Genomic DNA, 22204 nt, shown 5'->3' with positions numbered 1-22204 from the left:
CCAGGACAAATATTTATGCCAGTTAAAGGATCTAAACATTATTTTTGTGACCCTGGGTTTTTGTTATCTTTGAAAATTATGTATGTAACAGAGTAAACGTGGTTTTTATGGTTTTTCCCTTGTCTGTGATTACATGAATCTTTGTGTGTGTTTTATCTTTATTCATACTGTTCTGATTTCAGTGTTTAGTTGTCTGTTTTCTTGTGTTCCATGAAGAGTGCTGGTGTACCAGTATCTACAATTACCTTTCAAGTCTTACATGTTAATTGGAAGTGTAATGCAAACTAAGGAACTACAAGCAGTTTGGTTTTGTTTTGAGAACCAGCACTGCCCATTAACATTTTCTCCACTTTAATTCAAAGGTTGGGAAGAGTGAGTGGGGCAGACATGTCTTCAGTCTTGGAAGCCCTTGATTGAGGCCTTTACCTCACAGCTGCTCCTTTCTTCCCTTGCCAAAAATATTACATCATTCTCTCTGAAATTTGCCACCTACCTGATCCCTTTTTTTTCTTAAGTAACAAGATCAAAAATAGAAGAAGTGCAAGTTCTGAAGCCCCTTCTCAGAACTGAAACTTGATCCTACTACAGTAACCATGGCTAAAAAAAATTAATCAGATCAATCTGATGACTTCATTCCTCCATTAGTTGTCAAACTGCCTCTAGGAGTTTGGCTTAGTCAAAGGAATATGATTAGGAAATCTCAAGAGATAGGCTCCCACAGAGACAATCTGATCTTTAGGAAGAATCTCTTTGTAAATCTGGCTGAGAAATGAATGTGTGGGTGGCCCAGTGTATTTGTACATAGTGAAAATGTGTGCTGTCTGTGCAAGTGAGCCATTTTATGCCTTCATTTGTCAGGTTTCGTTCCTTTCACAGAACATCAAGGAAATTAGTTGAAATGTTTCTCCTTTAATACCAATGGGAGCAATTTCTAAGGGAGAAAAAAAAAAAACAACACGAGGGAGAGGAGCCAGGGAAAGAGTAAAACAAAGAAAATATATCTGCAATTATTTCCTGTCTTAGATTAGACAAAATGAATTATTTCTGATTTGTACTCCTTAGTAAATGGGAAGAATACTGAGCAATCTGATACTGGCTTTAACAATCACATGTTTGAAATTAATGTACATAAATTCATATTATTACATTCCTTGCAAGCAACTGTTGCTTTCTGTATGTAAACAGAATGTAGTGAAATAATGGGATTTTAATTGTTTTTACAGGTCTGAAATCCTGTCGTGGCTTCCTGCATCAGTACTTTTTGTGGGCATTATTTATGCTGGCTCCAGGGCACTGTCTAGATTGGTAAGAAACAAACCTGTAGAAGTTACTCTTTATTACCTCTAGTTTGTAAACTAAGATCATTGCCTTCATACCTGTTGTTTAATGCTGTTCCTGGGTTGAAGGAGAAGGAGGGAGGAGGACTTTAAATAATAGATCCATTGTCAGTGGGGCTAATGCAGTGGTTCGATCCTACTAAGTATCAAAAAGCATCTCTGTGACAGTCTGAAGCACTCAGCATCTCTACAGAGTACTTGGTGTTTTGCTGAACAGATCCTCAGTGGTCTGAATTATACAGGTAGGGAAGAAGTTGAAGAAATCAGTAGCTGTAACTTTGCAAAAGGAGGAATGGGGCTGTGGGATCTGTGAGAAATCCTTCCAGGAAACTGATGAAGACCATTTCAATGAGAAGGTTTTGATTCTTTGCAGGATTTGAAAAAATAAATAGAAAGTTGGAAAGAGATTATGGGAAGGGTTAGATTACTCCATTTTATGATTCATTTGCATCATAGTAATTTACCAAATGTTTACAGAATGCCAAATTTCCTTCCATGAAACTTGAAAGTTTTATGCTTAAATTTTATAGTTTTCCCTAAAAAAAGGTAAAATAAATTGGTGGCATTAATTTTTTAAAAATAACAATATTGCTGCTGTTATTCAGTCTGCAAGCTCAAATCCTGCACTAGTTCTCTTCTGCATTCTGTCAATGCATCTTAATGTAACTCCAAAGCCATCTTGCCCCTGTCACCTCCTCAGCCTTAAGGAGGATCAAAAGGGACTTTTTTTACCAGATTCTGATTGTACTGATCCCTTGAAAATCCCAGTAGAGAGAGCAGAAAATAACAGGAGGTCCCTGTCCTTGTAAGCAAGGTTGGGGGCCTTATCTTGGACACAAATAATCTTGGGAAACCACAGGCATGTGCACAGAAGCACCATGCTCCCAGATCAGTTCTCTCTCACTGTGATTGCATTTACTGCCTCTTGCTTCCTTGTCCAAGGAAGTTCCACTGGGCTTCTTTGGTGTAAGGTAAGCAAAGTCCCATAAGGAAAGCCCTGTCTGGAAGCCTTGGCAGCAGGATCTTTTCTGCTTGCTCACATGGGTGGTGGAAGAGCTAAGAATCACATCCTCTCTGTTATTTCTTCTCACTTCCTGGTCATCCTGCCAGTTACTGTATTTACCTCCTGCTCCTGCTCTGACCATTCATGAGTACTGGAGTGGCAGAAGGGCTGTGAAGAGTTTTGATTTGTATCCCAAACCTTTCTTAAGGTGCATCTCACATTTCTTAATGGCTTCTGTTTTATGTGAATGGGGGTTTAGAGATCTAATTCTGTGGCCATTTTACAAAGCAAGACAAAATGAAAAGCAGTCTTAGGCCATAATTATTATGTGCTGCCTTGTAGTGAAGCTAAATTCAATCCAATGTAGAAGCTTTACTTACAATAACTTTGTCTACAACAATTTTATGACAGTGAAAATGAAAGCGGACTCTTCCAAACTCATAGCTGAATTGGCTCATCTCAACAGCATATTTTAATTAAGTGGGTTTATTCCTAAAGCAGAAATTATGTGTATTTTTATTATCAAATCCAAGGAGACCTACTTTAAAGCACTCCTCTATACTGGCAAAGCTACAACTTTAATCTCTGTTTGTGCCTCTTCCTAGAGGTGCTGGCAATCTCTCCAGAACAAGGATTCAGGACTAGAACTGGAGGAGGACTGCTTAGCTCTGGGTTGTGATGATTAAAAAAAGTATGCAGAGCCATGACAGGAGATTTATTCGGAGTGTATTCACCCTGCCTGCCCAACCAGTAAACCTTTCCATAAGCATTAAGCCCACTCACCAATTTAAGAAATACTTGCATCAAAGGCAGTAGACATATGGAGAAGGTTAAGTGGGCTAGGCAAACTGGAGCCATTGTTGGCTCCAAAACACATTTGGAAGAGCCAAAAGTAGAAGGGAGGAAAGAAAAACCCAACAAATTGGCTTTCACAAAGGGAAGAATTTAAATTCTGCTGTCAACTTTCCTTGTTTATGGGTATTTCTTGTATTTCCTGTTGCTGTGTCGCTCAGAGTACTTTTGTGTTTAATACTTCTGGGTTTATGTTCTCAGTAATTCAGCAACAGAGGTATTGGTTTTCAGTACTGGTGAAGCTGGGTCCAACAACTTCATGCCAGTTGTGTTTGTGTGATTTCCATTCTTATTTTGGTGTAACTGTTGTGGCTATGGACCCACCCCAGTTGTCATTATGACTTAAAATGTTTAATGAGCAATGCTTATCTGGCTTATTTTCTTTAGCATGTAAAGAAAATAAAATTACAGAAAATATGCATAGTCTCATTTGAGAGATATTTACTGCTTATATCACCTGGTACTTAGAAGTTTGGACATCATTGAGAAATTAATCCATTCTCTGCTACTGTGATTTAAATACCATACACGAATAGGGAAATACTGGTTCCTAAAATGGCTTAGTTTTTAGATAATCTTAATCAGTGCAGAGAATTGCTTCTGTTTCAGCTGTCTGAGAGATCATGGATCTAATTTGGAGGAAGTATTATGAACCACTAATTCTGGTTGGGTTTGCCCGGGGCGATGGGTGTTTGATTCATTATTGTTATCATTGGGGTTTGTTTCTTAATGATTTCATGTTGGGATGGTGTCCAGATACCTCAGTGGGTATAATTTCAACATCATTTGTGTAGGAACTATTGCATTTCTATCCTAATGTTGGGCAGCTCTTCCTAGCAGTAACTGAAAGCAATCACATAAAATTGTCTTGCCCACAAATCTGTTGCTACGAGTCGCACTGTATTCTTAGTACCAGCAGACAGAGATGGGACAACAAATGGGAACTGTTTGCTTTTACTCTGTGGAGTAAACTCTTTACTCTGTGGAGGCTGAAGATCCTGGATCAGAGAGGGAAAACTAGAGGCCAAAACATGGAGCAAATCTCACTGGGGTAGCTGGGTAGAAACAAACTGACAGCACTCAGTAGTGGGAGACACAGCAAGCAGGTCTGCACTTCAAGATGCCTGTGCCCATGTGCTAGTGAGTGGAATGGGCTAAGTCTCTTTTAGGTGATGTGGTACGGGTTTACAGCTTCAAAAACAAAACCCCAAACCACAGACATGTGGGACAGCTGTTTCTAGGAGGAGTGCCAATGTGTGTGACTGCTCTGGGTTGATTTGAGCATTTTTGTTCTCTCCCCATGGCAGCCAATCCCAGTGTTCCTCACCGTGCACAATGCAGCAGAAGTCATAACCTGCGGGTTCCAGAAGTTTGTGCAGAAAGAGGTAATTGATCTATTAGTCAAGGTAACTCCTGTGATAGAACTGCCCCAGAACAAGATACCTAATTTCTCTTAATACAGGCATTAGTGCCATGTACTTTTCAAGACTCACTGTAATAGCAATTCATTAATGAGATCCTGAGAGAGCTTTTTGCTGTTAACAAGTATCTATACTGATTTTTCCTTTCCCCTTATTTGATGAAATACTGCAAATACATATCACCAGTCTGATCTGCATTTTTTAAACTGGCTTGGCCCTGCTTAGTTTTTGCTTTTGAAAATTAATATTCCCTCTCTCTCCTGCCCCACATATAAATCTCATTGTTTGAGCTGAGAGGAATGAGGACTATGCCCTTAGATGTAATCGGTATAAAAGATCTTGTGTATTATATAATTACAGATAGGTCACATCTCCACATAAAATGCAGGTGGAATGGTGCATTTTTGAATTTGTTTTGAATATTTGAGATTCTGCCCCTATGAAAGTCAGGAGAATAATTCTTGTACCCTTTTGTAAGAACTGGAGGGTTTTTCTCTCACAAACTGCATTGGGGAGCCTTCTTTTTAGGCTTTTTTTGAAATGTTTTTCTAACTGACTACAGAGTTGCTGTGTGAGCTAACACTGGGAAATCATTCATCACAAAGTTGTTTCTACAGTGGCCTCTGGCTTGCTGTGAAAGGCATCTCCCATTAATTATAACAGTTTTCTGTATAGAAGACAGATAAATGAGTGTTTACTTCATTTAACAAACAGAAGAGATCACTGAGGTTATGCCTAAGAGACATAGCAGTGTGTACCATGGCATGTCCCTGTGTCATTGTCCTCTGATTAGTGTCCCTGTCAAAGTGTTCCACATTTTTCTTCTATGTCACAAGCTTATGACTCCTCTCTTCAAAAACAAAAGCACTACAGATAAAGATAATGCAAACACAGGCCTAACAGAAAGCTCCTCAGGAATAATTTCACATCAAAGATTTGGGAAAATTTCTTGAGTTTATATCAAGATTGGTTTGTATGAGGTAGTACCTTAGGAAAACTCAATATTTGAGTACATATGTTACACAGTTTTGGTACAATTTGAGTCAAGTTTGAGGAGCAGGTATAAAGTTCATGTCTGGTTTTAGGTTTACTTGCTGGTAAGTGATCTGAAAATACAAATCAAGGCGACGTAGGCTGATCTATAATCCTGATTGTTCTTTATCAAATTAAATTTGCTAAGCAGTGCTCAAATTTTGAATGCTGCTCATTGCAATGTTTACGTGTATGGTGCAGTAAGATCACTGTCCAGTTTTTGGAAGGAGAAAACACTCTTTTACCATTTTTATAATTTACATTTTAATGTTTTAATAATATTTTCTTTTTTACAGCAGACTTCTCATCTGAAAGTCTGTAGGTAAGCTTTTAAAACTACTCAGATTCAAATTCAGACTTGTTTTGGCTCCAGCTTCTGTATTTGCTTCAGATAATGGCACACCAAAACAATGAAGAATGTAAGGCACATTCCTGTGGGCAGTGAGCCTGAACTGCAACATAGCAGTAATTAAATATTTTTTAAAATTTTCAGCAATTGCTTGAATAGTTTGATATGTTCTTTCCCCTTACAAAAATGAAATTAACAATAAAACAGCCCATAACAATGCTTTTGGAAAGGCTTGAACTCCCAGTGGGTAATCATAAACAGTAAAAGAAAGAAAATTAGTGTGTTAGAAAGTAGCTAAAAATTCCCTTCCTCAGAAATGAAAGGTAAATGAGATCCATTTCTACTAGAATCATTAATAGCGAGGTGAGGGTCAGTCTCTTCTGCCGGGTCTCAAATGAAGGGACAAGATGAAGTGGCCTTTAATTGCACCAGGGGAAAATCAGATTAGATATTTAAAAAAAAATTCACTACAAGAGTGGTTTGGCATTGGAATAAATTGCCTAGGGAGATGGTGGAGTCACAGCTCTGGAAGTGTTTTCCGGATGTGGCACTTGGGGTGATTATGGTGGCACTGGGTTGACAGCTGGACAGATGATCTTGAAGGTCTCTTCCAACCTTGATGATTCTGTGATTCTGTGATATTAAGCTGCACAACTACCAACCCTTGGTGGCCCTGGTTGTTTAGGCTTCAAAAAGGAGATGGAAAGGGACAAACAGAAATCAACCAGTCGTGTTAAAATTTTGATTCTATGCCCCCACATCCCCTTGAAGAATGGATATTTGCTGTCTTCCACATCCTGTAATATTTTAGCTGTACTTTGGATGGATAACGTTGGGTTATTATTTAGTGTACTTAGAGGCATTATCTTCCTAATTTCTTCCTGTTGTTTCCATTATCTGACTATGTGGCCTTGTCTTCACCACTGGATTATTCTCAAGGATACAATTTTAAAAATAATCTTTATTCTGTCTTTTCCCATGTCCTTAGAGAGTAGGAAAATAAGGTGCAAAACCATGTGTATGTTAATATTAATAGTGACAGTCCACAGAAATTCCACAGTGTATTCCCTGTAGCTTAAAGAAATACTGACTCAGCCACAGGTTAAGAATTTATTTAGCTTAAGTTGGTGGACTAGGAGAGGACTTGTACTGTCCTTAAGACATTTCCAGTGTATACCAGTCAATTCCACCACCTTGCTCTGTGCTCTGGACTGACAATGTCACTTGTAATGGAGTCACATCTGCTGGAATTGCTGTAACAGCCAGTTAGTGTCAATTAAAGAACTTTTTGGTAGCCATTCATCCAGAAATTGGCTGATTTTGTCTTTTTGAAAAAGCCTAGGGAAGCCAGATGGCTAGTGAAGAAATATACTCTCTACCAAAAAATTTTGATTTTATCACTTCTGAGGTGTTTTGTGCTGCTTCGCTTCCCATAAAACTTTACTGTGTACAAGTTATGAAGAATGCATTATGTAAAAATTTTGGTGGCAGAAATTATTTTTTAAACATAGAATAAGAAAATTAAACAAGTGAAGTGTCAGTGTAAAATGGAGTGGAATTGCCTCTGCTTTGCTGGGAGTAGAAATCCAGGTTGAAAGCTTTTGCTCTTGCTTTTTATTTTTAATTTCTCTTCTCCCCAGTGTGCTGTTCCTCCTGGCAGCAGCAGTGTGCCTTCCTTTGTGTGACACACAGGTGAGATCTGCTTTGTAAAGCAGCTTGAGCTAGGCCTTGATGCTTGACACCTTGGTAGCGTATGAGGGATGCAGCTTTTACTGGTAAGCTTGAGTAGGATTCCTGCAAGGGAATTGTAAATGTTTCCTGTTGCTGTGTTGTAGTCTTGCTGGGTTTACTGTGTTTGCATCATAGTAAAACCTCTGAGCAGTGTGGACCTACACCTCTTTGGTGAAGGTGGCATCTGGGGAAACCACAGTTTTACTTCTTAATAGTGCTTACAGTAAATCACTTAGTTTTGAATTAATTGTGTGTACTTTCAGGAATTTCCTGAATTAGTTTTGCATTCACTGTACATGCTTTCTGTAGCTACCTGAGAAAGAAAGGAGGTGCCTCCAGAGAATGCTCCATTCACAAAAGATCCAATCATGGGAGAGTCTCTTTTGGAGACCTAGGAAAGCTGCTTCCTTGCTTTAGATGCCTCAGTTAATATCTGAAGTCAGATGAGTCTGGAAATTGGTGTACACATCTGAAATAGAATTAGCCTTGCTGAGACTAGCTGAGAGCCTGCATAATTGGCATATGCCAGGTTTCTGAGTGTGACAAGAAGAATTTCAGTCTTCCTAGTCTTCTTTAGTCATCTTCCCTTTCTTTGTAGCACAGCTCCTGCTCGCTGTACTTGCTTTGCAAAGCTAACTGCAGGGGAATTGCATATGTATGTTTGCATGTTCCTGCTTTTATTTATGTAAATGTTCTTTATTTCAGTTTGATCCAAATGGATATTTATGGGCTCTAATTCACTTGATCTGTGTTGGTAAGTAATTTTCTTCTAGAAAAAGAATTAGGAAGAGTAAATGTGTTGGAGAAACCAGCTTTATTATGAAGTTACTGATATTTGAGACTCGATATGTTAGAAACACTTGGAAAGAATGGAGATCAGTAAATATTAAGAAAGTGCATTCTTTTTATAGCTTTTATGCTGAAAACAACAATAGAACACAATGCATATTGCAGTCTGTTAACTGTGGATGAGAAAATGCACATACAAGTTTAATCAGAACTAAGCTTTTCTGGTTGTTTTTTGATGGTTGCCTACTGAGAGAGACTTCTTTCTGAGGGGAGAAGAAACATGGAAAAAAAAAGCAATAGCTTATACTTGGAGCTTTGTTGCACACAAAGATTTTATTTAAAAACTGTCAAAAATATACTAAAATATCATGGACTATGGTCCCAGAGGAGGGATGTTGAAATGTTGGAGGTTTTTTAGGCAATTATATGCATTTAAAAAAAAAAAATTTACAATGAATTGCATAACCTATCATGTTTTCTTTTGTCTTTTTTTTTTTTTTTTTTTTTTTTTTTTTTTGAGACCAAACATTGCTTTGGATAAATAGTAGTTGTTCCCTGAAAATTTAGAAACAGTCAGACTAGAAAATCTGAAGAAAACAAGAGCAGTAATAGGAGGGTTTTGGTTTTTGGAATATTTTGGTGGATAATAAGGGACTTGTATTTGATTCTTATCTGTACTATATACTGAGTGAGTGACTCATTCATATGTTAAGTCTTGTCTGCAGATTAAGGATATTCCTTCTTTCTGAGCATAGGTAATATGTTTGTATGTATTCCTATCTAGGAAGGTCTAGAGATCCCCATCTGAAATGTTGTTAACATACAAATAAGAATAGTTTTGGTGTTTTTTTGAGAAATATCATATGGTAAACATCTGTTCATTTATATAGAAGTAAAAGCTATGGATTTTCCACTTTAAATACTTTTTTGGTGTGATGAGTGATGTTCTTGCTTTCTCAAAGCCAAGGAGTCTCATTTGTAAAGCAATACTTGGTCATGGAGGTGGAAAATTGCTTAGAGAGTCTTCAGAATGCTTCATTTGTGTGTTTGAAATGTGTAGGAAGTGCCAACAGAATGTTTATGCTCAAAATATAGCTGCCTTCCATTTCTCTTGGTTTTGAGAGTTGTTGATATCGCTATTGGGAGTTATTTGTGTAATTAGATTTCCTATCAACTGGAATGAAGGTGCTCCGAGAGAGGGCAAATAGATGAACTAACTTAATAGTAAATCAAGACAGAGCATTACAGAAAAGATGTGTGGTCTACCCTTCAACTTGTGTAATGGAGGCAGAATTGAGGATATCTATTTCATAGTGTTCTACTGGATTGACATTTCATATTCTGGTTTTCTCTATGAATCAAAAAAATTACCCCAAAGCCTGGAAGAAAGGATCTGAAAAAACAGAGCCTGAAGCTGTGTAATTTCTTCCATAAGTGCTCGAATCTTTACCCAGGACAGAAATGGAAGCTAACAGGAGGTAGATGGTAGGTTGAGGATGTAAAGAACCTGGAGACACTAAATCTGAGAGAACTTTAAATAGGACAGATGGCTCAGACCAGACAGCTCTATGATATCATAGATGATCATATATATCATAGAATTTACCCCCAAAATGGTGTGGGCTGAAGAACCCATTCTGTGACACTTTTCTGTATGTATTTACACACAAAACCATCCACAAACACACAATCTCTCCTTTGTTGTTGCTGTGAGCTAGTAGATGTCTCATCCTCAGAAGGACTAGCAGAACCACGAAGCGTGACTGTGCTCAGAGCTGATAACACTTTGAAAACCATTAATTTTGGTGCAATAGGTTCATTTTACTCGTGGTTTAGGAATCCTTTGTGCTCTGTTGCTAAACTGTAATTCAGAGGGGTTCCACATCTGCCAGTACCACAGCCAAACAAGCTGTTGTTTGTCAGAACAATCGCATGATACGGCAATTAGACATGTCATTTCAATTACAGGGGCTTACAAAGTATTTCACAAGTTGTGGAAACCTGGATCTTTAAGGTAATGTGTTTTCTTATTCTTTCATAAAGAGAGATGACTGTGATGTAGGGAGCTCTGCATGATCAGCAGGAGCTGGGCCACTCCTGGTTAATCATTAATGACTTCTCTTGCAAGATGAGCCTTATTTATTGTTGGTGGTAACAGCATGTGGTTATTGATAGTTATACTGCTAACTGGAACATTGAATTAGTTTTAAACAGTGTATTATCCAAGGGTAATGACTCAGCCCTGGAAAAAGAACCCCTAATTACTGGCACAGGTGTTAAGAGGAAATACGAAGCTGTGTTCACGTGGAAAGCTACATGGTTTGAATCTGTCAGTATCTGCCTTTGTGACAGTCTCAAAAGTGTTCAGCAGCTGGTGGCTTACCACAGGATGGGAATGCCTGATTACCCTAAACACCTTGGAACCTTGCACTAATTCCATGTGCATGTTAGAACTGCAACCACATAGTAGAAGTCTTGGAATCAGGTGGCATTGCATGTTCACAGTGTCTGTAATCTGCAGTTTTCTTTATGGATGGAGATGGGTATGTTGGCACTGCATGTGGTGTATAATATACATGCATGGATAAGCTTATTTATTTAAAAACTATTTTCCATCTCTGGTTAAAGGGTCTAAATTTTAATCAGTCTCACTTTATCTTCACTTTAAATGAAACTCCTACTGACAGTAATAACAGAAATGTGTGGATCCTGTATAAATTAATATGTTGATTAATTGATAATTAATTGATTGATCTTGATAAAATTATTCCTATGTTATCTTTATAAAGTATATAAGTATAATATAATGTTAGTATTACCTAATATTAACCTTATTATATATTATATACATTAACATAATGCAATATTACAGCATTACTGTATATTATGTTTAATATACTGATCTGCTACACCAAATGAAATGCATTGCTAAAAAAAACACCTTTTTTGTTTTGCCTCCTCTCCCAGTGATCTGGACCAACAGTACATCAACTATGTATTCAGGTAAAATGAATAAGTCTTTGATACACCAGAGCTGGTTTTATGTGGTATATGTTTTCATTTTCAACCTTGGCTTGTTGAAGAAACTCATAGCTACCACTACTTAAATGCATTTATTTAGCAGAACGTTCACTGAAAGAACAGCGCTAAGCTGAATGACTTAGCAGCTGAATTTTTTTGGCTCCAGTTGTAGATGGACTTGCCAATATATACCTGAGGAGGTAACGAGGTGTTAATTTTGAATTTTTAAATCACTGTGTGCACAAGTGATCTATCACTTCCAGAAATAATATTTACAGAGTAACTCCCTGGCAATTCCCCACTTCAGAAAATAAAACTTGTACATAATTGCCAGAAGAGGAGGTAGTGATTACAAAAGTACTGTGTGCGAAGAACATGAGCAGTAACTGATTGTTCAGAGTGCCATTAGTGGGATTGAGTAATTCTGACTTTCAGTTGTTTTTCTGATTTGGAGATAGAAGAGTGGTGTATTATTTTGTAGCTAGTGAAAGAGTCTGAGTCACTGACCAGATTCCCCCGCTTTTTAAAATCCAGTGTTTTCTTCAAAGAGACACAAACCAGGACATTCAGAGTACATGGCTTGTGTTAGGTTTTTGTAAGGCTTTATTTCAAATAAGGCATCTAGAAACTTGATTCAATTCTCTTCCATCCGAAATCAGATCTAATATATGTTGGCCTCTTTTCTTGGGTTCATACCTAAAGTCATTTGGGAACACAAAGTATGAATAACAAATTCAAAGAAATTCCTTCTGTGGTCAGAAGGAGTGAGAGAGGGAGCAGAAGCTGGGAATAAGCATACCAAAAGTGAAGTTGTGCTAGTCTATTTGATTAGATGGATATATGCTCTTGTCTGGCCACATGAAAAATCTTTGATAAAAGTACATCAGGGACACCAATGTGTGATAGTTGCTTTCCTTCAATTCCCATTTGTCTTGTGAGCATAGTCGATATGATAACACTGTATCTCTTTCTGTCTTAGTTCAATCATATCTCCTATTTCTGTAAATAGGTAATGCAGGCCTCTGCTCCTGCCTTTATGATTCACCAGGGTCCCATTAATGGACAATATCTGGGTATTAGTTTGCTTGAAGTAGGCTCTTGTTTAAGTCAGTTTTCCATCTACTATGAAATGCAAAGAAAATCAGTTTTACACAAAAAAGGTAGGTGTGTTTATTGAAACTTTGGAAGAATTAGTAATGGAATTTGCAAATATGCTGCCACATGCAGAAATAACCTATGAAGTCTGGAATGAGATGTAGCAACTTCTCTGTGTTGAAGGGAAATCATGAACCAAGCAGTAAAATCAATTGATTTTCATTTGACAGCTGGCTGACTGTTTCTCAGTTGTCATTTTAGTTGAAAATTGCATCTAGGCCTGAATCTTTAAGCTCAGATTTTGGCCCAAGTCCTTAATTTTTCAGCTTTTATTGAAAAGTCAGGCCTGGGCTGCTTTTCTGTTAGTTCATGATCTTGGTCCTTTGAAGTCTGTGAACTTATGTCCAGCAGAGAGCAGGAGTCCCACATTACATGAAAAGTATGATAATTTATTTGGAAGCTTTTGAAAGGGAGAAACTTCTCGCTAAGGAACTGTGAGGTGCAGCAATATGTATTTAAAACTGTGCTTTTTACAAAAAAGAAACTAACAATCAATCCAACAATGAATTTATGCAAATTTGAAGATGCCTATTTTCAGCATCTGTCTAAGAGCAAAAATTTATTATCAAAGCTTCCAAATTAAAGGTCAGTGTAGCTCACAAGATGATAGTGCAAAGCAACCTGCTGGAAAACAGGTGGCTTAAGGGAGATGGCAAATTGGATGCTTATTTGTTTGGTTTGGGTCTATCTATATGTCTGTGTGTCTGTCTATGTATACATTCCTATGTGTTGGAAAAGTTCACAATCCATAGCATTTGGATCTCATTTTGCCTAGGGAAAACAAGCAGTATCATGGACAATGGGACAATGGGATAAGTGACATCTGAATTATTTTAGAGGTTTTTTTTGTTTTGTTTTTTTGGTTTTTTTTTTCTTTTTTGTCAAAATAGCTAATGATGTTTGAAAGGGTGTAAAGTTTGGCAGAAATTCTCTCCATGTCTGCAACCTCCATGATGTGTCACCTCCAGTGTCTAATGGGGCTGGAATCCTGCTGCAGGAGGCACTGGCAGGGTTAGCCTCTGTGTGAGACCCCTGCACATGTAGTTATCTCGGAGACCACTGCCACTTCCCAAATCTGGATGAAGCTGTTTAGCATGTTTGAGAGCTGTGTGGAGCTGTGTACCCACAGCTTTAGTGCACAAACTTAAATTCTGTAGGAAACAATCAAAACTGCTTTTAAATATCACTGACTAAAGGAATGTTCTCTGAATGAGCACTAACTCCTCACATGTAGCTCTGGGTCAGAATTACTGTAGACATGGATTATCTCTGTCAGAGGGTGCCCAGCAGTAAATTTTGTGAAGGTGTTAAGGTATATGCTGCTTCCTCTTCTCAGGCCTTCTCAAGGACTGTTCTGGCCATGACAGGATCACAATTCCACCTCCAGGACAGGACAGTTTAATGTGTACTGGAGGTCTTGTCTATACAAGCATGATTATATGATTCTATGATTTATGAAGGAACTCGCTAGTGTGGTATCAGTACAACTTTCTCCTCTTAAAATTATTATCAATAGGTGTTTAAAGCTCCTTATTTCTAATCTAGATCAGACATGCAGCTATGTGGACACAGCCCGATAGTGTTTAGAATCATCCTATCTTTTAGATTGGAGAAGACTGTTAAGGTAATTGAGTGCATTAACCAAGCACTACCTTGAACCTTATCCCTAAGTCTCACATGTCTCTTAAATACCTCCAAGGATGGTGACTTAGACACTGCCCTGGGCAACCTATTCCAATGCTTGATTCCAAGGCCTTTTAGTGAAGAAATGTTTCTTAATACATAGGAAAAAATACATAGGATTATTGTAATAGAGGCTGTGCAAAGTGTTTCGCAGTTCTGTATGAAAGCACAGTTGTACTCTACTGAGTGTAGAGACTGCCTGCATGAAGCAGAATAAAAGATCTGCCACAAATTACTGGATGTTAGAATATACCAATATGTTAGAGTAAAAAAAAAAAAAAAAGAAAGAAAAATATATATATAAAGAAAAGAGAAGGCTCTGTTGGATGCTTCCAGAAGTGCAACTGAAATGAGCAGTCTCCTAACATATGCTGTCCTTACACACCATGCACTACTTCTTGTTCTGAAATCTGGAGCAGTTTGGAAGAAAAGAACACCCTAAGTAAATGTATATGAATGGGAACTTTCCAGAATCAAACAGATCTGAAGAAATATTTGCTGATGTTGAAAGTCTGGAGTTCTCACTTCATCACTTCCAATGTGATTATTCAATGGCTTTTAAAAAGGGAGCCAGGCCAGGAACAAGTGTAGGAGGGAAAGCAGAGCTGTGCTATGCAGAGAAGGGAGGGGTAATGTTGCTTCTCAGTGCCAGTTCATCCCTCTCCCTTGTGTTTAAGCATCTGGGGCAGCGAGGAAGAGGGTCAATGTACTTCCAAGATCCTACCTCTAATCCTCCAATCCTCTTGATCTCACCCCCTTTTTTAAACTGAAGTATTGTATTTCTCTGTACTCTGATTTCTGCATTAGTGTCCTACTTCCTAGTGCTTTTTTTTTCTTGTAATCTTACATTTTCTTTTATTCCTTTCTGTTCCCCCACTTTTTATAAAAGGGGAGCCATATTTCTCCCCATTAGCTGGTGAGGAGTAGCATGAGAGGAGGAGTAGTAATGCCTGCCTGGCATGTTGAGTGACACATAAATGTCTTAGAAGCAGGTAGTATCTCCTCTTGGGCTTTCTCCTATGCTGAAGCAGGTAGAGATATTTTACTTCTTGTTGAAAACCTACAAGAAATTTTCGGTCCATCCCAATACCTGTTCCTTTCTGAAATTTGGTCACAAAAAATCTTGCATAGTTGGCCTAGCAGCCATTGGTGCGGATAAACAAATACAGGAGAATTTCAAATGGTGAATAAATGGCATTGACAAAGTCATGAGGTAAAGGCTCTACTCTATGCAGCAAAATTACATCTGGCTTCTGGAAGAGCTGCTAATCTGTCACTTTTGTGAATTAAAAATGCTGCAGTAGATTTTCTGCAATTGGGGAAAGCAGCTTTGCAGGCATAAATTACTTTTCTTGCTGACAAAACCTCTTTTTATCCAGAAAAGAAACCACGAGTGACCCAGCCCTCAGTACTGAGTACATGGGAAAATGAGGAGCAGGGGAATCCGGCACACAGAATTTGTTTTTGCTGCAGCCTCATATCCATCCATGCTGTCCTGCTAGAAACCTCTGAATCCCTAATCTGGTTTTACAGCCTCATCGTGTCTTTTTTACAGATGCTTCATTCAGAGCAGAGCTCCAGAGCAGCTGTAATGCCATCTAATCCATTTGCCTTAACCTGCCCTGCACTTTACAATTAAGGTTTTGTCTTCTCCTGTTGTTTTATTTGGACCAGAACCTGGGATGTCTGTTAGGGTTATCAATTCCTCTTAGTTGCAGAAGGAAATTTGTCTCTATTTCCCAATCTCAGTGGGTTTTTGTTTACAATGTAATAATTCAAAAAACAAGTGGAGTTAGCCCTACTTCTCATCCCTGTTGATACAGTTTCACTTTCCCTGTCAGTCTCCTATTCTGTCTGTTATTCAGTCAAAAGCAGTAGACCTTTGCTTCCTTTTCTCTCTTTACCAGGAAATGGAGGAACTGAGCCAGTTTATTGTGAATTACTCTTGGCATCCCTTTACAGGGAGAGCATCCATGTGTGGGGAGGAGGGATAGGGCAAATTACCTATTGCAAGTGATCTGCTTTGCCTTGTTTAATACCTTTGTGGCAATAATATCTTTTAAAAACATATATAAATATTGAGAATATGAACATACTATACCATCTTATGCCTTTCAAACACTTGTGAAGTGTGAAGCATAAAATACCTGCCTTTCTGTCCCTTATAAATCCTTTCCTCCTTCAGCCTATTGTGTTCCACAGCTGATTTCAGTGACAAGCTTCCCCCGTGGCTTCCTTGGCCATGGGATTTCCATGCTCTTTGCAGTTCCTTTTGCTGCAGGTGATTCTGTGACTGATGCTGGGGTCCACCAAAGCTTGCCAAGGGCAGGTCACCAAGCTAGGAAGCTTGGTCATGTAGAGAGCTGGGATCAACTGGTGAGAGACCAGGTTTGGAAATGGTAGCTGTGTTAACACTGGAAAAGGGAGGCTGCCTGGAATGCTTGAGCATCCATAACATTAATGAATGTCTTTTTACCTCTGTAAGTGCAGTGCTTGCTGCTTACCGAAACGCAAACTCTCGAGATACTCTTTTCTTCTTCTCCCCTTTGTCCTTAGTGTTTGTCATGGATGGATGTTGTTGGTAACTGGAAGAAGCTGTAGCTCTACCGATGTGCATGCTTATCCCATCTCACAGCACCTCAGAATGTTTTTGTAGCCCTCTAGCCTTAGAAGCTATTTGGAATGAAAAATGTAATAAATAAATAAATAAATAAATTTACGAGAAGAATCAGTAACAGTAAAAAGGCTCTGTAGGACCTATACTGCAAATTCAAAAGGGTTAGGTCTAAGACCTCAGAAAACTTAAGTGGTAATACTTCAGATAAAGAACTGATCACAGCTGGTTTTCTTGTTCAGTTGTATCTAGAAAGTGTGAATAATTTGGGCTGGTACTTGGTTTTATTTTCATGTGTTTTTAAAGTTGTCTACATGCAGTATTCAGCATAATATGGAGGAACAACCATACATTGCAACTTTGGTGATTTAAAAATGGGACAGCAGGAAAAACTTCTTTGCTGGGAGGGTGGATTGGCCCCGGGAAAGTTACCCAGAGAGGTGTGGAATCTCAGTGCTGGTAGGTTTTTGAGAAATGCCTTTTTAAGACAGAACCAGAGGGCATCATCAAATATTCGTGATAGTCCTGCTTTAGGTCAGAAGTTTTATTAGGTGACCCGAGACATTCCTTTTCAATCAACTTGTGTTTTCTTTTAATTGGTATTTGTGTCTCAGTTATTCTACTTAACTGGAATAAGTTTCACTACGAAAAAACAAACACAAAACTTTAAATTTATAATCTTCAGCCCATGTCATAGATTCTGTAGCATCCATTTTTTTTTTTTTTTTTTAGTGTGGTGCTGTTGGCCTCTGCATCCCATCCAGCAGGTAAAGTGAACTGAGTTCTTCCTTTCTTCGGTTTCCATTTTGCTTTTGCTTTCCATGCATGTTTTTAGCAACCAAACCCTTAGGATTTTAGCCCTGAATATGACCAATAATATGTTATCATGTAGGAAGAGGAGAGAAGCGTATATAACTTGGTGTAAGTTGCATGATATTTCCCAATACCATTCTTAGCTCTCCTTTGCAAACAAGCAATATGGGACTGACAACAAAGAACAGTTTTTGAGGTGGTGCATGGTAAAGAACAAGGATTCCCTAAGCCAACATGTCCTCTTCAGAGCAATGCCCCAGCCGTCCAGATAGAGCTGAGTTTCCTTTTCTGCATTGTCCCCAGTGCTATGCAGAGTTTTTGTTTTGTTGCTTTCATAACATGGATCCCATTGCTTGGGCCCATAGCACTATTTGAAGTAGCAGCACATCAGGAGGTAAACATTGCGAAATATAGTATTTTATGGTGGCTAATATTCCTACCTTCTGGTCTGGCCATAATTAGGAGGGTAAAGGTGATCATATGCTGCTTTCATTTGTTCAGCCAGAAAAACAAAGAAGGAAGCATTTAAAGTAACATAAATTCTCGTTTTTTCCTTGTGGTACAGACTGTGTATATAGGAAACCCCCACCGGGACAGACATACATGTTAAGTGAAACAGTCCTTTATTTCAGAAAAGTGAAAGATTCATGCAAATCTGTAGAGCCTGAAGGCCAGAGAACTCCTGGAATGGGCACTAAAAGCACCCAAGCCCAGGTTCCTGGAAATGCAAGTACTCAAGAGCTCTACTTAGATCTAGGAGAACTATTTAAACCTTTCAACATGCTCTGTGTTACAGAGTTCAAATGCCAGAGAGGGAAGCAGCCACCATATGTCTGTGTTTCCTGTTGCTTCAGTAGGAGCTATCACATGCTGCGTAATAAAAGAAGTGGATATGGTACATGTCTGTCCACTGGCAACTGTTGCTTAAGCAGGACCTTCTGAATACTGGAAAAGAATAAATACTCTTAGGTATCACTTTTCCCCTTTTTAACCAAAGGCAAGAACTGGCTAGAAGCAAGGTCAGAGAGAAATCATTAAACACACCATAAATGTGGAAAGCATCATAAATGAAAAGTCAGCCAGCTGTAAAGGCTCAAAGGAATGTTAAACTAGTGATGTTCATGTAATTACTGCTGCATTGCTTGTAACAGTGGGTAATTTTTTTCCCACCTACTGAGTGTATTGCTTTGTCCCTCAGGTGATCTCTTCAGTGCCTTGGATTTTCCATTCCTGTACTTCTACAGGTTTCATAGCAGCTGCTGTGCCAGGTAACCTCTCTATAACAGGTCATGTAAATGTTTTCAAAATAAGAGATTCAGTTGACTTCCAGCCTATACTCTCAGTTAAAAACTCTGTAGCATGTAAAGCCTTACTTATACTAGTTTCTGCTGCCATAAGCCAGTAGAATTGCAAAGAATAAATCTTTGCATGTCTGTGGATATGCATTTGATGGCCTAGGATTCAAATGTGCTGAAAGTATGTTTCCTTGAGTGTGTGCATTCTGATTGAGAGAGTTCCCAGTCGCCAGTAAAATAATGTTTACCCAATGTAGCAAGCTTTGATACATAGCATCTCTCAAATATTTCTGTAGTCAGATTAGCCCAAACTTGCTGTTTGCAGCAATTACTAAGTATTAGTCTTCAGCTGTATATGGGTGTCCGTGGATTTATTTGCCTGTACACCTTGTTATTTGGCAGAATGTTGTTTTGGGTAAAAAGGAAAAACTTTAACAAGTGTTCCATTATTTTTCAGTAGTAAAATTTAACTGCATATTGGCATAATTCTCACAGGACAACATAAATATGTTTCCCATAGATCTTAATTTTTTTAAAAATTCCTATCTTCCCCCTTCAGTCTTTTACCAAATTAAAGTATTTTTTAAGAGGGGGAAAAAGATATTTTCATGCTAACTAATGGCAAAAATATTTCCTGAAAGGGATTTTCTGACTTGTATCTGAATTTTCTGTTGAAAGAGTATATTGAGAATGTTTGTTAAATAATTTCCAATGTACATAGGTTTTTGTTATGTTTTTTCCAAGTGTAGTCTATCCACACTACAAGTAACTCACAATTAGTTATTCTGTAGGTAGGTGAAATCCGTTTTTCTTGAAGATGAGGTCTAACTGCAGGGATACTGCAACAGATATCTATCTAGGCCAGATATTCTTCTCATTCACTTCACTAGAACTTTACCTCTGTGGTAGCTTCCCACTTCTGTTTCCATTGGCTCACCTTCAGTAGATGTGTAGTAGATAGCACTGTACATTACAGGAAGGGGAAAGGAATGGTTAGGTGGAGAAACAAACATCTCAGTTGCTCTCCTACATTTTATAATCCAGTGTCCTTGTAGATATATGGGATTTGGAGGAAATACTGTGCAATGTAAGGTAAGGGTAATTCATGCAGATAAATCTACTGCCTCTGCAGAATGTCTGAAGCATCAGCAGTAAGGTGCAAGTGCTCAATTTATTTAATGAAATAAATTGCTGTTAACTGTGGCATCAATATTTTAGGTATTATATTTCACTGTTTCACCTTTTTATCTCTTGAGTTGCACTAAATATCTTCAAATCTCCATGACTGAGAGCACTTCACAGCAGGGCAGAAGATGTGAAATAAACTTAAGCTATTGGACTCTTAAAAGTATGGGCGATGTTGATTCATTGAACTCACTCATTTCTTGGAGTGGAATGCTCTAATGCTCCATTCTCTGCAACAGGTTGCTGAGTTTAGGCCTATCTTTTGTCATCAAAGCAGCATCTGCTTCCTTGGCTTCAGACTTCACATACATCCCAAAGGATCTTGTGTTATGGCTCAGTGCAAAAATTCTCAGTGCCTTCTAGTCCTGGGAAGATATCTTACCCTGCTCTTTGGTGCCTGTATGGACATGCAGCTGGGATGGAACTTGGAATGTGTTGTGCAGGGAACAGCACTTGGCTGGTATACTGGAGCCCAGCACAGAACTTCTGGCCTGAGGAGCCACCATTTGCCACCCTTCCTGCTGCTGTAGAGAGGGGACCAACTGCATGGCATCGCTATCCAGAACACCACACCCTCTGTGAACACCAAGGCACTTTTTGCTTCACCACCTGTGTGCTGTGTTGATCCTATCTCCTTTCCCGTGCAGCTTCCCACAGCACTTTGTAATCTCTTATGCCTCACAGTAATTTGTGCCTTAAATATTTTGAAGTCCCTTTCTGTTCCCTGCTTGCTGGTTTACACTGTTCCACTGGTTCCCAATCAGTGGATTGTACATATGTCAGAAGTGAAACAAAATCCAGAGCCAAATCTCATGAACTCCATAAAGTCTGCTTGAGATGAGGAACAAAATTTCTTTAAGGGTAGTCTTGGCTACAGGAGTACTGGGAACTGCTCTCCTGTAAGACTTAAGAATCAAAATTCTCTGAATTGTCAGCAGAAAATTTTGGAGTATCCTGTTCCCAGCACTACTGAGCCATCTATTTGTTATACAGTAGAAATGTATTTGACTTCCTAATTGGAATTTTGGCTTCATTAAGTTTAAACAGCTTAAAAGCTTCAGGCAGAAACTTTCCAGTGGTTATTTTTTCAGTTCAAGGCTCTGTGGAGGTTGAAGTGCGTTAGTTGCCAAATATGTGTGGTTCCTACTGAAATTAGCATTGCTGTTATTCAGAGCCATTTCAATGCCTGAAGTTAATATTTCACCTCATGTTTTCAATAATCTTTATTTTTCTGATTATGCAAGTGCATTAGACACCAGCCATGAGTGTCAGACTTACTTTATTCAGATTCTAGTCACTGACTGAACAAAACACTAGGTGTACTGAACATAATGTAAGCTTCTCGTCCACCATCTTTCATTCTACAAATGGGATTAACAGTGCAGTTCTTCATTAGGAAAACCAGGATGTCTGTAAGAGGTTGTTTAGTTGAAGTGAAGATATTTTATTAACAAGCTTTCCCCATCCTTTGCAGTGGACTGTTGGGATTCTTTCTGATGTTGCATACAGTGAAGTTAAAAAGCAGCACAACCTCAGGGCAATATGCAGCCTGGAGTTTCCTTGCAAAGGTAAGAAAAAGACCCTCACAAGAACACAGTGCATCTCCCAGGATAACTGAGGAATTTCTGCATCTCTCTAGTTTCTCTTGCTATTCCTCCTTGATGCTTCCATGGTCTTTTTTGTGCAACCTGCATGTAGAGCTATGGCAACAAATATCAGGTGTGTAATATCCCAGGATCATTATCTGATATGAAATACTGCATGTAGACTGCATCTAATGGAACTGGGATGATTATTGCAGCTAAGGATTTGGACTATTGAATCCCAGTAATACAAACTTATACTTTCAAGAGTTATTTTGGAGAATTCTTCTTCTATGAGCGTGTACACCAGCCATTTTGACAGTTTGCAATGTGTCTTTCTT

General features: G+C 38.5%; 1 protein-coding gene across 6 annotated transcripts in view; it reads left to right on the top strand.

Annotated features, from left to right (window-relative positions):
* TMEM241 (transmembrane protein 241) overlaps positions 1–22204 on the top strand; it is a 55031-nt gene that overhangs the window by 8401 nt on the left and 24426 nt on the right. For 4 of the 6 annotated variants that reach the window (XM_041714717.2, XM_041714719.2, XM_041714715.2 and 1 more), the window contains exons 4-13: positions 1224–1305; positions 4500–4577; positions 5942–5967; positions 7635–7686; positions 8431–8479; positions 10483–10528; positions 11482–11517; positions 17720–17754; positions 18999–19068; positions 21755–21848. In XM_041714717.2, coding sequence (XP_041570651.1) covers positions 1224–1305; positions 4500–4577; positions 5942–5967; positions 7635–7686; positions 8431–8479; positions 10483–10528; positions 11482–11517; positions 17720–17754; positions 18999–19068; positions 21755–21848 — 568 coding nt within the window. The remainder of the gene's footprint in view (positions 1–1223; positions 1306–4499; positions 4578–5941; positions 5968–7634; positions 7687–8430; positions 8480–10482; positions 10529–11481; positions 11518–17719; positions 17755–18998; positions 19069–21754; positions 21849–22204) is intronic. The other 2 variants (XM_041714718.2, XM_041714716.2) reach the window with 1 other exon arrangement.

This window comes from Taeniopygia guttata, chromosome 2, assembly GCF_048771995.1.
Source record: "Taeniopygia guttata chromosome 2, bTaeGut7.mat, whole genome shotgun sequence".
Classification (NCBI taxonomy): domain Eukaryota; kingdom Metazoa; phylum Chordata; class Aves; order Passeriformes; family Estrildidae; genus Taeniopygia; species Taeniopygia guttata.
The sequence above is the reverse complement of the archived record's forward strand: the minus strand, read 5'-3'. Positions and strand labels throughout refer to the sequence as shown.